Source organism: Nomia melanderi, chromosome 12, assembly GCF_051020985.1.
Source record: "Nomia melanderi isolate GNS246 chromosome 12, iyNomMela1, whole genome shotgun sequence".
In the NCBI taxonomy this organism is placed as follows: Eukaryota; Metazoa; Arthropoda; class Insecta; order Hymenoptera; family Halictidae; genus Nomia; species Nomia melanderi.
In genome coordinates this window covers 8956767-8974284 of record NC_135010.1, presented here as the reverse complement: position 1 = coordinate 8974284, position 17518 = coordinate 8956767, and the positions used below count along the sequence as shown (strand labels likewise).

At 47.6% G+C, this 17518-nt stretch overlaps 1 protein-coding gene across 1 annotated transcript in view; it reads left to right on the top strand.

Moving 5' to 3' along the window:
• The first annotated feature begins 1005 nt into the window (after positions 1-1005).
• The window catches only part of LOC116426167 (uncharacterized), a 42118-nt gene continuing 25605 nt past the window's right edge, over positions 1006-17518 (top strand). Inside the window, exons 1-2 of the mRNA XM_031974758.2 lie at positions 1006-1717; positions 14844-14921. Of these exons, the coding sequence (XP_031830618.1) occupies positions 14844-14921 (78 nt within the window). The 5' untranslated portion in view covers positions 1006-1717. The remainder of the gene's footprint in view (positions 1718-14843; positions 14922-17518) is intronic.

The window sequence follows — 17518 nt, the reverse complement described above, 5'->3', positions numbered from 1 at the left end:
GCGCGGAGATGTTTGATTGGTAATGGAGTTTGAGTTTTTGTTGCGATTGAAGTCGAGGTGGATGGGGTTTCTTGGTATTGTTGTGTACCGATGCTTGGGAATGTGTGGTTTAATTTGTTTCGTGGGGAGTTTCGTGTTAATCGTTTCAAAGATTTCGTAGATCTATTGGGAATCGTTGAATTATTCTGGACTAATGGTATTATTCACTGTGAATGTGACTGAGATGACGTGGGCTCTTTAATTGTTAAATTTTTCTTCGGAAAGAGGAAGACACAAGTAGAAAGATGGACGCATAGAAATATTTGCGCTCGGTGGTACCACTATAGTATACGACCGATAATTCCTGATACACCGTCGCAGAAAACCAAATGCTGTTCAGAAACCTCCACGAAAATCCAAGTATGTTTCCGAACAAGCCAACAAAGCCTCTCAAATCCTTGTCGGAAACGTAACACAGAACCAAAGTAAATTCAACAATCAACAAGAAACAAAAGATCCCTCTAACACATTCTCACCGTAAACAACTAACTCCTACAACCATCCAACTATCACTGCCTCTCGATAAAATCCCTTTACAAAAAATCCAAGAAGGAAAAGAAACTCAAGGAAACAAAAGTTCTGAAGCCGCGTTCACCGCAAGCTCGCCGCAAGGAGGCGAACCCGAGTGTTTCTCATGCGAAGATAGGAGGTGATCGCCGTGCAGCCGTACGATCGGCTCCCAACGGGGGCCCCGCTGGGACAGCGCACGCCGCGCGGCCAAACAGCTCGGAGTGGAGGATCTAGAGATGCTCAATAGTGGGGGTGAGATGGGCGGCGCCTAACCGGTCAGCGTTCTGGGACCGAGCGCGCGGCGATTGGCGGAATGATTGGGCCCGAACGGAGCCGATTGGCTGTTCGGCCGGCAGGCGTGCACCGATGGGCAGGTTCAGGTGTCTCCCTGCCACCCGGCGGAAAATCGGGATCCCGTTCGGTACACGGCGCGCGGCTCACCTTAGGCGCCTTCGATGCAGTCGAACAGGTCGCAGCGATCGCGAAGCGCCAGTCCTCTCCCGTCCATCGACGTGGCCGCACCGTGACTCGTGGATGTTCGAGAGAGACAGACAGCCCCAGCCAACAGACACCCAGTCAGTCGAGCCAGGCCACGGCTGAGGGAAAAATTTTAGTCGGAGGATCGGGGACGCCGCGAGAAAGAGAAAGAGGGAGAGAGATAGATAGAGGAGGGAGAGGCAGGCAGGCGGGAGGGAAGGAGAACCGCTCGGAAGCCGCTTGGCCGGGACTCGCGTGGATCATCGGCGGCGATCAGAGGTCATTCGACGGATTTGCATCGAGGTGAACGGTTCACCGGGGACTCCTGTCGCGTGTCCTTCGAGGGGTGTCGAGTAATCGGCACGATCCAGATCCGGGCCTGTAGCCAATCGTTCCCGTCCGAACATTAGTGCAGGCCGCCGCGGTGTTGACCCACGCCACGTGACAGCAAGTCGAACTGTACGGACTGAAGTGTGTGCGACCGGTATTCACGGACGATTTTATTTACGATTCGGAAAGGTTCTCGGTGGTAACAACCAGCGGACGCGGTCGAGGGTAATGGTGTGTTGTATCGTGTGACCCGGACTTTGAACGATCGGTTGGATCCTAAAAAGAAGGTTGATTTATTGAGTTTGTGGTGCCGACTGATACCGGGTGGCCAGTTTGTTTTGGATATCGTTGGACTGCGAAGGTGAGTGGACTTGTTTCGATATGGTACCTCTTATGCGGCCGTTGATGTCTCCGGTTGTTAACGAGTTCGCGTCTCTTTGGTTTATCATGGATGTCTTTGATAGAGTCGTCGACCTTACGCTTTGATGTACGGTCTACTTGAATGCATCTGCTGGATAAGAGTGGGGAAATATGGGAAAATTTTCGGCTGTACCGTGGAGCCTGTACTCGTGAAAGGCGTCAGGGGGTGAAAAAGGCTAATGACGGTTGTAAAAAAACTAGGGAATAAATCATGCGCGTTCAGCCGGTAATCAACGGGGTTTCGTCAATCTTACAGCCCATTCACCGCTCCATTTATCCCTCGTAAATTAATGTCTACATCCGAAGTGGCCGCGTTTGCTCGCGATTATACCGCCGCGTGAAATTGATAATGTAACGTAATTGCCGTGCGGCCACGCTTGACCATTGAACGCACACCGGCGGATAGCAAAGTTTGATTGGAATATAATTATGCGGACGTTAAACCGTGTAGATCCTTATCTCTATGACCCGCCACAAAAAGTCTCGGTGTTTTCGTAGCTTTGCGGAGGATTTGTTGTGCTTCCGCGGGACAACCGTGTTCCGGGAATCGGGAATTCAATTAACGCGTCCGCTGCCGCGTCAGTCGTACAGTGGCGTGCAGAAGTTTCCAATTGAATTCACTTTTCGATTTATATTCTGGAAGCGAGGCATGAAGGAATTTGAACCGAGTGAGGAAACAATGAATAGGATTTATTTGTAGCAGTGTCTTACTTAATGTTCCGTATTCTACTCGTTCGGTAGAATTCTTTTAAGCGCAGTTCTTAGTTTTTAATACGAAATATCAGTCCCGCCCGTAATTGTATATAAATCTTTGAAAATTAATTTTTCCAAATGTCAAAATACATTTCTATTCAACGGCGATCAAAATTCCAAAGCTTTTCAAAGAAAATCAGTGCATCTCTGTATAAAACATCGAAGAAAGAGAAAGAGCGCTCTTTCAAACGTTGTAGCCATATCCCTCCGTCAAATTGTATAAAATGTAAAAGGTTTTAAATAACAGTCTCGAAATCGTAAATTCTCGTGGAGCTACACGATTCCTTAAACCACTCCCTAACAATTGGATCCGAAAAAAGGTTAATTCATCCTATTGCCCCCGCCACACTCGAGGCAACACGAAAACCCCACGAAACTGCCATAAACACTCAGCAGCGGCGAGTGTTGTAAACCCAAGAATGCCGTAAATAAATCAAACCCACGATCTCAATTCCATGAAATTAACTCTTTCACCCCGAAGTTCGACGCTTTCACGGATTCCTGTGGAGAAAGACTTCTCGCGCGGTGATCATCGGACGGAAGGATCGCGTTTCTATCCGTCCAATAAGAACTTCGACCGCAATTCGCGTATATTTTTCTCCTGTCAGTCCATCCGGTGTGTTTTTATTCAATCTCCTCGAGTAGGTAACACTCGACCCCGGCAGCGATGCGGTCTGCCGTGGGGTTAGTCGCAAATGAAAACATTATCGTCACCCCTCGCGGGTCCGCCTGTTGCTATAATATTTGCCTACCGGTAGACAGTGCCGTAATTCGGGCCGCACAAAGGCCCGCGCCTTTGTCGTCGCATAAAGGCGAGCAAGAGTCACGGAAGCTGTCGCGTAGGTACACGCACGCACGTGTGCGACGCGTAAGCAGGGGCCGAGAAAGAGAGCGAGAAATGGAGGAAGACGGAGAGCGGGGACGAAGCGTTACAATTATTATGCATAGCTGCCCGAAACCCGGTTCTCCCATGTCAAAATATATTTATTGCCCCCCACCTTTGGCCCGTTTTTTGCGCTGGTTGCGGTGTGTCAGCCACCATTGTCGCCCTTTCATACGGTTATTACCCACTTGTACGTCTCCGAAAGCCCCGAAACCTTCCAGAAGCGCAATCGCGATCCCCTTCAACGAATTAAAACGACGGCGCGCTGTTCTGCTCCGATTTCTCCATCCCAGTGGAATTCCTGAACTGGGAACAGCAATTCCAACGATCGCACAATACCAACGGCTCGTCGACTAATTTTAGGAGAAAGTCTATGAAAATCTGTAGACGAACTTTAAAAAGGATCGGCGGAGAAAGCGTGGACACGAAGAACGCCTTTAAATTAGCATCGATAAGGGGACGACACCTAGAGGATCGTTGCACGTTTAATTAACCTTAATCGCAACTGCGAGCTGCAGTTTCGAAATCTCGCGTTTGCGAGCGTCGAGCGAATATCTGGGAACCCTCTGCGAGCTAAGTTCGATCCTCGTTTGCATACGCGACCCTTCGGGATCTGACTTAACGCCTTTTCGACGTTTCACCCCTCGCCGGTCAATCGTAAAACTCACGACGAACGCGCGTATTATCTCGGTTATTGCGGTGCCTGGCGGGAAACGGAAGCGTCGTTCGAGCAGTTTTGGATCCGGGACGTATCGAGCCGGGTCACGTCGGGTCGGGGACCCGTTTCGAGCGGTTCCGATCGCGGAAAACGGTGCCGAGGCAGGATAAGTTTTCCGGAGGGAGTTTATCTCGATGCGACGTCCGAAGAGACATGCGTTTAACGGTACAGGGTCACCGGGCCCCGTTAGTTTTCTAATCTGAACCGATGAGAGCCGCTTTGGACTTCGATAATTTGCGGATACCGAGAATCACGCTACGACACGCTTCCTTCCGCTCGCGGTTCACCGCGGAAACGCTTTTGTCGTGTCTTCGATACGCATGGTTAACGAGATACTTAAATGTCGACGGCGGTTTCTTTGTAACTGTCGTACGTTTTAAAGAATTGATTCATTTTTAAGGTGCACAGGGAAAATGCACAGGATGCATTAGTATTAGCATTTGTTGTTGGCATTAGGTATTAGCTGTGAAACTTTTTCTAAAGCGTTTTTTTTTTATAATTTCAGTAATTTGATTGATTTTTAAATAGGTGCGTTAGAACATTTTCATAAGCGTAGAAGTTAATAACGAAAGTATAGACATTTTTTTTTAAATTTAGACGAAGATAGAAATTTTTGAGAACAACAACGAATCGGTTTGAACGAAGATGAATTCTATTTTCTTGCGATAGGAAGTTACTAGAGGTAACTGTTACTTAGATATTAAGTTAATTTATATTTGTTCACCATCGTTTTCCTAATTGTAGTGTTCTATCTTAGAAAATACTAGAATTTATGTAACAGGAGAAAGTGATTGAGTTTCTGAATATCACACAATGTGTGACGGATATAGATTTCTACGTGCAACGGGTGAATTCGATTCTCCATGTTTTTCGAAAAATTCTTGATAAAATTTGTATTAAATTTTCATCAAACCACTTATATTGGTATAATTTATTATCCGTATAGACACTGATTATAAATATTTCTACATCCTTTTACACGTCGACATTTTGCAGATAGTAATCAGGTTCCTCTTCGATGTTTCGCAAAAAAGACTGTAAAATATTGAAATTGTAATAAACCGCACAAGTCGCGCTATTATTCCTCAATTATTGTGGTTCGTTCGTCCAAGAGTCGTAACGATGAAAACTATTCTTGACACCGTCTGCGTAATGCATTAATGCACCTAATTGTATGACAGTTATCATTCCAGATGAGATATTCATTTCTCGCTCGCGCTGTCAAATAAAAAACCACCGTTACAAGAACTGGAGACCTCATCTACTTAACATTATGATTTGTTCGGTAACAGCACTCGCAAGAGTTACTTTACTTTTATTGGTACATTAACAGGCAAAAAAGTGTTGGCGTAGAATATACCGTAGAGTTCAGAATTATTCGAACAGCTTAACTGTTAAAAAACCCGGACGCGCGGAATTAAAATCATCTCACGCCGCGATCTTTAGTCCGTGGCGTTAAAAGCCAAAGGCTCGAAAACAATTCGATAAAAGAATTTCTGCTCATTATCAAAATACTGTTTATTATCGACATTAATTTTCCAAAAGGTCCAGCATCGAAGAAATCCTGAATACATCATGTTAATTGGAAGACTCGTAACGCTTTAAGGATCGAGACCTCTTTCCCTAAAATTCTGTCGGTCGAAAAAGGAGCCTGACGCCCGAGGTCGACGTTATCGAAGTTAATTTCGCGGCCACTGGTTTACGATATTATAAATCACGCGGTGACGCGGTTAATCGCCGAATAAAATGAGATTACATCGCCGCGACGAGTTTCCACCTTGCGACGGCGATGACACTGCGAGAGTGAGCGCGCGGCCGGCGGAAAATGGCGGTGCGGCCGATCAACGGTAATACACAAGCGCGATACCGGGCTGACATAAATCACCGGTGGCGCGCAATTAAAGCGGAACGAACGACGCCGCGATAATCGAAACCGGTCAATTTATTCAATTCAAATGACCACATGATCTGGCCACAGAGTTTTCCGGAACCGACCGAATTCTGGGAAAAATCGTGGCAGAACAGAACCGCGTACGAGAATCGCTCGATCTAACTTCTGTTTCGATAAGAAGACGATCGAGAAAACTGATTCTCTCGCGATCGAAACGCGCACGTACGATCGCGATTCAAGCAACTCAAGCATAGTTATTAGTGTTTTGCCACGAGCGAACGCTGCAAACGAAGCCGCCGCGCATTCGTCGCGAGATCAGCGCGAAAAAAGTCCGACGTTCTAGATTAAACGTAATTTACGAGCGACGTGTTTTATTTTCATGTTTTCATCGTCCGCGAACAATAAAACTTTGAACCAGTATCCGATCGTGTGCGGTTGCTTTACGCAAGTTCAGATGACGTGTTTTCAGGCAGAACGACCTCGCCTCAAAGTCTCAAAGTCTCTCCTCCTGTGCGTCGCGTACATGGAACGTCTCAAGTTCGATCCATAAATCAACGCGAAACGTGTTCGATTCACTTAAAAGTTTCCACAGTTGACTACGAACTTCCGTGGTCGCGGCGGTAATCGGTTCCGTCGATTCGAACTTTCTCGATGAGCATGTTCCACATCCCTGTTCTCACTATCCCCCATTAACTCCTGAAAGACGACATCGATATCGATTCGGATATCGTTTCCAGTGCATCTATCTTCCTTTTATTACCTAATTAGCATCTCGTCTACCTTCTAAAATGAAAGACACCTTCAGAAGAGACATAATAGAATCCAAACTATGAAAAAACTATAGTAACATCTGTAACGAAGACACTACGCTTCGGGAGAACGGGAAACGAACCTGATCTCGTGGAAAGAACTCCTTGATTTCTCCATCACCGAACAATATCAGCCACGTATTACAACAATCTTCCTTTCGAAGGTTTCGCGAGCGCAACGAATCCCGTTGAAAATTCCCACAAGTGGCAAGGGTTGCGTCGGCTCGGAGTGGCTGAGGAAAATCGTGCGCGCGAAGGGTCGTGTAGACGACGTCACAGTTAAAAATTGGATCGGTCACGGGACGAGGAGACGAACAATGCCCGGCGATCGGTCCGTCAGTAGCTCCTCGAGGATGTGTATGGTTGAACCGAGCTTCTCGCATGTATACGTGATTCCTCGCGGCCGAGAGCAACCTCCGGGGCTAAACTGTCGCGATAAATGATCCCACGGAGGGTTATTAATTGTCTTTGACTCCCGACCGGGCGCATTGCGGATCGCGAAAACATATTAACCGAAAAGGATCGCGCTACCCCTGGTGTATGCCTGGAAACCATCGGAGCGCGCGTCTCGACCGTGACGGTTCGAGTGTCTGGCGCGGCGCGCAACGATCTGGAGCATCATTTTTCAAGGGTCCTCGATCGGCGCGCCGGCCCGGCATCATCCATCAAACCGATCGTTAAAAACGCATCCGGGGCCCGATACAAATTGCGCGACCTGTATAGCCGACCGAAACCCTGCCCGGCGCGGTGCGGCGCGGCGCGGCACGACGCGCGTACGGTTTCCCTTTCGAGCTTTCCCTGAATCTGTCCTCTGCCGGGACGCGCTCCCGGGTGGTGGCACCGACTCCCGGCGACCCGCGGTGACTGGCAATGAGGCGGGCGTCTCTCGTGCCTTCTGCTCGCTCTCGTCCTCCTTCTGCTCTTTCTCCGCTCCTGAGACCCCATGGCGGGAAATGGATCACAAAGGAATTCGCAAGTAACCGTGTCTAGCCGGCTCGGACTTTTTACAACGCTCCGAAGGTCTGCCGATCCTCTTTTTAAGTTCTTCAGCTAGAGGAGTTTTACGGAGGCGTTGTTTAGGAAATTTATTGGCTTCCGGGGTTTATTGGTATAGGGTGGTTTGGCCCAGTTTCTGAGTCACCTGCTAGTACGCAGGAAACAAGAACGACAGTGGTAATAAATTCCTTCCGAGTAGAAAATAATATTGGGACTTCTTCGAAGAGAAACAAAGCGATAATTCACGAGCAAACGATGTTGCCGACACGCGAATGGACGATATTCGGCGCGCTTTAAATTACATTGTGATTAAGTCCGAAAAGGAACTCCGCGTTGCCTCATACCGAAAGAATGTTACATTTTATGTTTCTTAATGACGCGTTCAACGTCGTAACTCCTTAAAATTCGACGACTCCGCGCGTCGATCTGAATATCCGCCGATTTCCATGACGAAGAGATCTCCCAAGGCCCGACCGGCGACCGTTCAGCAAACAGGTCCGCCATGAGGAGCGGCGAGACGCTGACATTGACACCGTTCCACCCCCTTATCAAACCCGCCGAACACCTTGCGAGGCGTTCGTAAAACGAGATCGCGCATAAAGTGATCGTCCAATAACGCGACCGGTTTAATCCCCGGCGCAATCCCACCAATAATTAATCGGCCGGCCGAGCGACGGCCGTCGCGTGGGGGAAACGTAGCGGCGTCGCACTGCGTCGCGTCGCGTCGGTGTCTCTTGATGCGGCAAAAACGCGGCGCGACGAAAAACTCGGGTGGGAGATAATCGTCCAATTAAACGGTTCGAATAATCTTTCGACGGAGAGTTTCCGCCGCGAGCGAGCAGAGCAAAACGGGTTCCGCGCGCACGCCGGCCGATTCAACGAGCGCGTTAACCGCAATTACCCGGTTGACAGGGGCGAGAGGAAGAGAGAGAGAGAGAGTGAGGGAGATGAAGATAGAGACCGTCGGGGGACACCGGCGATTGTTACAATTCCTGGGCCCCCGCGGGTCGCGTTAGAGAAAGCTCGTTGCGCCGATTTAATTAATTGGCGGTATATTAATTCGCGAATTTATGGCCGCATTAAGAATGACCGCTTGATTACCCGGCCTGGGTAACCGGCGTTGATATACGGCCGACGATTTTTCTTTGCGGGTTAATGAGTTAATGAATCTACCACGAAAGAGGGAGTCGATATATCACCGGTTGTGCACGCCGCGTCAAGGGAATTTCTTCGTACGAAAGTTAACTGACCACCGGTCGCGATCTTATCGTCGCGTAGTTACGCGCTCCAGCTCGCTCGACCAACCGACCGACCGACCGACCGACCGACCGACCGACCGACCGACCGCGCCAACGGTTTAAAATATACGGACGATTACAACCGTTTATCGCCAATTAGAGAAAATGAACGGGCCGGGGGGAGAGCACCTACGTTTCCGATTGTAACCGCGATCGGCGCGAGCCGGCAACACGATCGCATCGCGATCTCCTCGATTATATTATTCCGGGGGTGTGGAAACTGCCGGGCAGATTCCTCGTTACAAGTGGCTCTTCCCTTTAGAACCCCGGCTGATTTGTATGAGCGTTTTATGTTACGTCCGAAATCTACTCGCGATCGAACACGAGAAATTTGCTCTGCGGTATGTGTTTTACGATCCTGTTATTAGATTGTGGATTCTTACGTAGCCGTGCATGTCGGGTATGCTCCCAGGAGATAATGAACTGCGGGTTTTCGATGGAATTTCGTGGAAATTTTATGTTACGCTACTCTTGAATCGCCGGGATTAGTGAGACGGAAAAATCATTTTATCGCGGGTAATACGATAATGGGATGTACAACGTTTTTTTCTTCAGATATTATCAGCACTGTATTTAAGTAGGAGTCCGGTTTACTGCGTGGAATAATTGAATTTGAAGTTTCTGTGTTCAACTTTTCAAACACGAATCATCCTATAAGTTTTCTAATTTCAAATATTCCAATTTTTTTATCAGAATTTCCCCTATTCACTTTTTAAATCCAAACTTCGCCGAGTAACTCGCCAGTTCGACGTTCAATTTTTCAAATTCACACTTTCGAAATGAAATTCTCAAATTTTCTAACATCAACATCCAAAGTTCAACAGTCCTCCGAAACTCTACATCGCACTGCTAGACCTTAATGCATCATCAACGCAGTTCCGACATCCAATCCCTTTCTCGCTCACCGCGCTACGCCCTTTTAACGCCTCGATATCTCTCACCCTCTTCTGGTCTCACAATGCGGTCCTATCTTCCCAAAAATCTTCTCGCGTCCCCTCCGACCGATCTTCGTCTTGCTCCCCTCCAAAGGGTTCGTAAGAAGTCGCCGTAAGAAAAGGGTTGCCGGGGTGAGAGGACAATGGGGGTTGGGTTGAATCGGTGGGGATCTCTCCGGGGGAAGGGGGGAGCAGGGGGAAAAAAGAAAAAACGCTCATAAAGGGATAAACGTCAGACGGGACTCGAGTTTAATGGCGCGTAAAGTTCGACGTGCCCCTGGACTGGCCGGGGAACACGCGCGCACTAGGAGGAGCGGAACGATGACAGGAGGGGTGCGTGACCCCTCGTTCTTTTCGTGCTCGTCCTCTCCTCCCCGTTCGCCGCCTCGTAGCAGTCGTTTTCGTTCGCTCGGGGCATCGGTGCGGCCGTAAGCCGATATTTGGAGCAGGTCGATCGACTTCATTAACGTGTCCCGTGGCAAATATTGACTCTGGAAACTGGGGTACGAGCTGCACGCGCATACACGAGCTGCCCCGCTATAACCTTGATCCCCTCAATTTTCATGTTGTTCCGTGCGACGATATCTTTCGGCAATCTATACGGATGCAATTTAATTTACTTCGCGACCCAGGTATCTAAAAGTCGAAATCAGCGAACTTGAAATCGAATTTAAAGATTTTTAAGATTGAAATTTGAATGTCTGTTTCAAGTTCAAGATGGGTATATTGAAATGAAATGAATAGCACTTTTACCTAACGTTTGCTACGAATATTTTAATCGAACGATACTTCTTCCTTGTTGTCGTTGTTACAAAGTAATTTATAGCGTTTGAGAATCGCATCGAGGGTGGTTCGCTGTTCGATTTCAAGTTCTTCCAACGATATTCCAAAATATCGCACAAAGGCTCTCACGAGCGGTTCACAGGGCCGACCGCCGGTCCCATCGTCCGTTGCGCAGATCTTCGCAAGTATCCTTTGCATATCAATGGTGGAAGAGGCACGCTGCCTGGTAGTCGCCGTGTTATCTGATGCTTCGTGGCCCCGGTGATAAGCGTCTCGGTGAAACTCGCCGCGATGGCCGCCATCCCGGAGACCGGTAAGGCCCCGCCGCGCCGCGCGGTCTCTGGGAACAGGAATTCGGCCGGGGAATGTCCCGCGAACGCTCGGAATTCCGATCATCGGGAACGTTCGAACGCTATATACGATTCAACGACGTTTGCTATACGTCTCTCACGATATTTGAATCCAGTTAGCGCGGTTTCGTGTTTCGTGGACGGGATCGAATTCCTATCGTCGTCGAATTGGAGAACGCCACGAGCCGTTGCCTCTCTATTCCACGGCGCACCGGTTAAAGCGCATGAATATTCAGAAACCGCTATTAATCACGGGGGCTTCGAATCGAAATCCGATTACGGAAACTGGTAACACTTATACCTACTCGTGCGTGTGTTCGGAGTGATAAAAAGAGTGTTCGTAAATCCTTACATAGAACTATCCATCTGAAACGAGCACTACCTCGTCAACGGACACACGTAATTTCCAATGATCGCAGACGAAAAACTGATATTCCCAAAGTTTTATAAGGAATCATTCATTTCAGTCGATCCGATTTTCCCATTTAAGATACACTACAGAAACAATGAATTACGTTCATTACAACGGTTTCGCATTTGAACAGCTACCATCCACCCTGGCAGTCACGAATACTTCTTTCTATCACTCTGTACACAGGCATATTCCACGAAGCAATTGATCAAGTGTAGTCAGAATGAGCAAGAATCGGAGACACGGTTGCAGGTAGCAAAGATTCCGATTAGCGGTGAAACCTGCGGCCGAAATGGCGACCGCCGCTAGATTTCACGGATCGTGAGGACAGTTTAGGGCAGAGAAATCGATCCTCTCGACAGTGCACTCGGCTACAGCCTTGGCCCGAATTAACTCTACTTCTCCGTGGGATATAGAATCCGATATCAGTCTCGTGGCCTAACGTCCGAACCGATCCTTTGTAAAATCAATAGGCTCGGCTACTTAAATGGTACCGTTCGCTGGTTATAGTCACCGGTCGTACCGCTGCCTGCTGGTTGCTGCTGCCTGTTGCTGCTCCGGGCACCCACGGATACGGTTACGAAGGTTGAATCAATGCGCTTCTGTGATTTACTGTTAATCGGGAGACCACTCTTAATCAACGTCGAAGCGCTCGCGCTAGCGCGCGACCGCGATCGGGATATTCGAACGAGCCGGTGGAAACAACGCGCCGATATTAGCTACGCGCCCCGCTTTTTGCGCCGCTTAACCTTTCCTTCAGCCATACCGGCTCGCTCTTTCCGGTCGCGCAGCAACGGCCCGCTCGCCCGCAATCCCGATGCTCCCGGCCGATTCTCACGCGAACACCTATGATTCCAGCGTACGAACTTTGCTCCCGGGTAGGATATTTGCAATATCTCGTGATCGCGGCATTGTACGATTTGGAACGGTGATTCGAGCGTTGCGGCGTGGTGGATCGTTGCTTTCGTTTTGGTTTCTGGGAGGCCCTCTTGGAATGCCGGGAATGTAGCTTATTCGTCGGGTTCGCTAGTAATGCAGAAATTCATTCCTTCTGCTAGATTTAGCTCTAGTCTTTGATATTCTGAGATTAATGAAGAATAACGCACCTGGGTTTTATGGTACATTGATCAACTTATACTAATTGCTGTAACAGTAAAATGTTACTGATGCTTATAGTCGGTTGAAAAGGAATATATAGTCTTATAGAGTTATCTAACAAATCTTCGTATCATTCATTTAATCACAACGATTGAGCTTCTAAAGGGTTAAATTGTGTTCAATAGGACATAGAACATATGTAATAGATTAGTAATAAATGAGTTGCACTAAAAAGTGTCTACAAACAGCGAAGATTACTCGCCTATCCATGCGTTAAAGTCTCCAGCCACGCTGAAGCTGTTCGAAAGGCAAAGTGGCTCGAACATCTTCAGGAAAGAAGACCGTGTCATTATTCGGGCATCGTTTGTGGTCGAAAGAGGACCGAGATAAAGGCTGGACGAAGAGAAAAGATACCTGTTGTCCGATTCTTTAAGGACAGAGGGAAAAGAGGATAGCTTGGCCCTACAACCAAGCGGAATGAAAGAAAGAGCGGGCGTCAGACAACTGCGCCGTGAAAAAACTTGGAAACCTTAACGAACTTGCGGCTCAGACTCCCGTGCTGGCTTCTCTCTTCCCTCTGTCTTCGTTGGTCGGTTAATACGGGAGACCACGGGCGTCAGATCCCTTCCTTTTCAAGAACAATCGCGAAGGGACGATTAGAAGGGCTCGCGTTGAGTCGCGACATAATTATAGTCGCCTGGAACCCTCGTTAAGGCGTTAATGGCACCTTGACACGAGCATCTCCGTGGAAACTGCCACCCTCGCATCGTACATTGAACTCTACAGTTTTTTAAATTCACTTATTTATCAAGATTTGCCTTTAATAAGGAAGTGAAGCTTACTTAAAAAGGAGAAAAAATGGAACTTATAGGAAATACATCGTTACGAATGTGGACGTAATTAATCTTGGAATCAAGATCTCAAAAGCAATTGACGCTAGGACAGATAAATTTGTAGAAAGGGGTGAAATAACGAATTAGAACCAGCTGCAATCGTTTTTCATCTGTTACGACGTGTTCGGAGATGATCTACGCGTCCTAGCATCTGTGGGATGAAGGTTAGGCTTATCGGGAATCTCATTTTAGTAAATTATACAAGACAGTTTTCGGTTAGGTAAAAGTTAGAGGAAACCAGGTGCCTTCGGGCGTCCCGGTTTAGAGGTATTCTTTATCAGATCATCGATGGTCTAATTTTAATCCCGTTTGCCCGTGGAACGCGGCCATTTCCCTGGCACCGACCTGCGACAGATGGTGGTTTTTACCGAGATAACGCTGATTTATGATTTCCCTGTTCGAACGGGACAGACCATTTCCCCTTTGAACAGAAGAAGATACTTAGACGCGTCCCGGAAGGGCTTAATGGTCCGTCGATCCTTCGACGAATTACATTAGTTTATTGATTGACTCGACGAAAGAGAACAATAGGAAGAAAAACACGGCCCACTTCTAAGAAACCTCCCGTTTCTCCGAGTTCATCTTAAACTTAATCCATTCGAATCATTAGCGCGTACGTTCGTCGATCTACTTGAATATTATCACCGCGACGCACGCATATTCTCGCATAGTTTATATTAGTCGTTCCTTTCAATAAAATTCAAATTACTGTCCACAAGTCACTGAAATATTAAACAAGTTTCTTCCCGACAACGTTTGTATCTAAATGTAACAAGCGAGAAAACATGTGTTAACAAGCGCATATATTTCACACTCGACGAACTTCGTTCATATTTGATTCGCATCGGCGCGGATAGGATAATGATAACGCGACGAAAGAAAAGTCGAAAAAAAGACTTCAGGACTGAAGTCGATCGTGGACTCGTTCCCTGGGTGCCAGGTACATTAACTACACGCCGATGAACCGTGTCAGGGCCGATAATGGCCGTAGAGGGGACACAGAATAATTTTTCAAGCTCTCCTAATTCCTGGTAATCCAAATAGCATTCGAACATCCGTAAGATATTGTGGGAGGAATAAAAAATCGAAGCGAACACAGAGAACCGGTTCGTCGTCTCACCGTGCCCCGCCGCCCCCGCTCGGGCCTGGCAGGCCACTCAGTCTCTTTTATCTTTCCAAGGATGAGCCGGACTAAACTGACGCATCGTCCGCTGTCCGCCTCGAATAACATAATTTCTATAATTGCAGATGAACCAACAGTGCAAGGTCTGCGGCGAGCCGGCGGCTGGTTTTCATTTCGGGGCGTTCACGTGCGAGGGTTGCAAGGTAAGATGAATCCGTTTAACCCTCCAGCGATGACTGGGTCCATTGTGACCCGGACCCTCGAAATTCTCGTTTTACTGTTCGCTTTTTTAATATTTAATTTCGATGTTTGGTAAATAGCGTGAAATTCAAGCTCTTCGTATTTTTCAATAAAATATCTCGCGAGATGATATTGATTAATTAACTCTTTCGACGAGATACCTTGACGCGTGATGCAGGCAGTTCGATTTTGTAGATGAAGTTGTTTAGATGTTGATTCTCTTCGAGATACAATTACGTTTCGTGTAACATGGTAATATTCTCTTTCGCCGTTAATTAGAATTAATAAGAAGATCATCGGATAAAAATACGCGTGATATCGCGTCGAGATCCGTGTGAAAGTTATCGGCATCGACATCTCGATCTTTAGATTATGTATTACGAAAAAAGACGGAAGGAAAATCTTCTAGTAGGAATTTAGTGTCTTTAAAGCGTCTGATACATTATTAGTGTAATATTTCGAATGAGATATTAGCTTGAAGTAAACTGGAATCGGTCTGATAATCCCCATTAAAAATGGGGGAATATGTGGTGTGACTAATCTCGGATCATAGAATTTTTAATTCGTCGAATATAAGGGTATTAGTCCGCTGACTTTTACTATTAACGAGGATTATCGATATCCTAAAGTGTATTAGGAAAGATTACACGTCTTAATCCTTTACGCCACGAGTAATTGCGTCCTTGTCTTCCCCTGGCCACTATCTTCGTCCTGGATAGTTTAAACTGTTTAATGAATTCACGTGCTAGATGCAAATATCTTTTCACGATCGTTAGAATATAAACTCGCATGCTGAAGTTTCAAATTGAATTAAATTAAACTAAATAAGATAATCGCGAAAGAGTACCTTCAATGATATTTACATAGTCAAACAATATTTAAAAAGTTCCAAAAATTATGTACAAAATCTTACAGACACTTCGACAGTTACTCGTCCCAATGAATCAGTGAAAACACCGGTAAACTAATTTCGTCCCGTTTAACAACATATTCCCCACGAACACAATTTACACGTTTAACGCCGCAAACCGTCAGCGGACACGCTCGCATTAATCATTAAACAACGAATTAATTAAGGCCGTGTTGCGCGCGCAGTCCTCGTTGCCCGCGTCCCCGCGCACTGCCTTGCACGCGTTGAAATCACCGGTCGAATCCCCTCGCGTCCAACGCGATTTACTCCAGTTTAAAGGGAACAGGACATGGTTAATAAGCCGCGTCGAATCGTGAGCAGGATGGCCAGCGTTTACTCATCCGTCTATTGACGAGGAAGGTGGGAGAGTCCGATCTTGATGGGAAAGAATCTCGCCCGATGCGAATGCGTAAGTGGTCGGAAAAAATCGAGCGAGGCGAATCGATTGTCCACGGATCGTCCTCCTTCGGAAATGGGTTCGCTCGAGGTTCGCGCGTTAATCGAAAAAATTGTTGCGCTCGCTTATGAAGACACTACAGGCTATTACAGATTTATCTCTTCGCTGGACTATTACATTCGCAATCCAGAATAATATTCCTAAAGCAATCGAATTCGAAGCAAAGTGAAATTCAGGGGAATTTCACGCAACTTTCCATCCATTAAAATCAATGTCACAGAGAACGAGATCCCCCAGGCTCCGTTTCCCGAAACTCACCTATGAAACGGGGACTCGTAAACAGCCCCGGCCGAATTCTAAATTACCCAGATAAAAAGGGCACTACGGGCCGCCTTGAAGCGTAGATACGCCGGACCTTAATAAACTCATGAGCATCGGCGTCCCTTATCTCGAAGGTATTCCAGACGGGCGCTGCGACGTCGTGGAAAGGCGAAGGGTGCGAGCGGCGCACGATAGAAAATCCGGTCTTAGACGCGGCCTGCCTTCGATGGCGCACAGCCGTAGATTACACGGACATAAATCTGTGCGCCGTGCGCGCGGCCGTATTTTCCAGCGGTTTCAGTGCCGATCCTAGTCCACAAAGAGAGAGTCTAATTTACCTAAAACGCGTTATCTGGTGGCTCGGTCTCTCCGGGAAACCGGGAACGCGCGCGCCGAACAGAGACAGCCCGCGGGGCCCCGTTGTTGCCTTAATGAGGTCCAATTACTATCGGATGGGTCACTTAGTATGCGGTACCCGATATTCCACGGTGCACCACATTAGTGGGACGAGAGGACGAGAGCCAAGGGTCAACACCCTTCGGGCCAACTAAACGCGGCCTAACGAGACTCGGGGATCGTCTCTTCTGTCGGCCGGGCTCCTATACGCGTTTCCCTTCTCCCCCCCGCCTGCAAGCGCGGGGCCACGTGCGCCCGCGGAATCCGCCGATTGAATATTATTTGCGTCCTTATCGATCGAACCGTCGAAGGACATCGCGATGAAAGCGCGGCGACCGCTTCGCCGCAAACGCGATTCAACCTGCGCGAATTGTTGCCGAGGATGGAGGGAGGGACGCCTCGGGTATAGAAAGTTTTACGACTCGGGAAATAGTTAGATCGAGATAATTGGGATAATTTCTGGTCTTTACATGGATTTTTTTTGCCCCGCGATTCTCTTTTCTGCCTCGGCTCAGAGAAGTTGCGTCGCTCAGGGA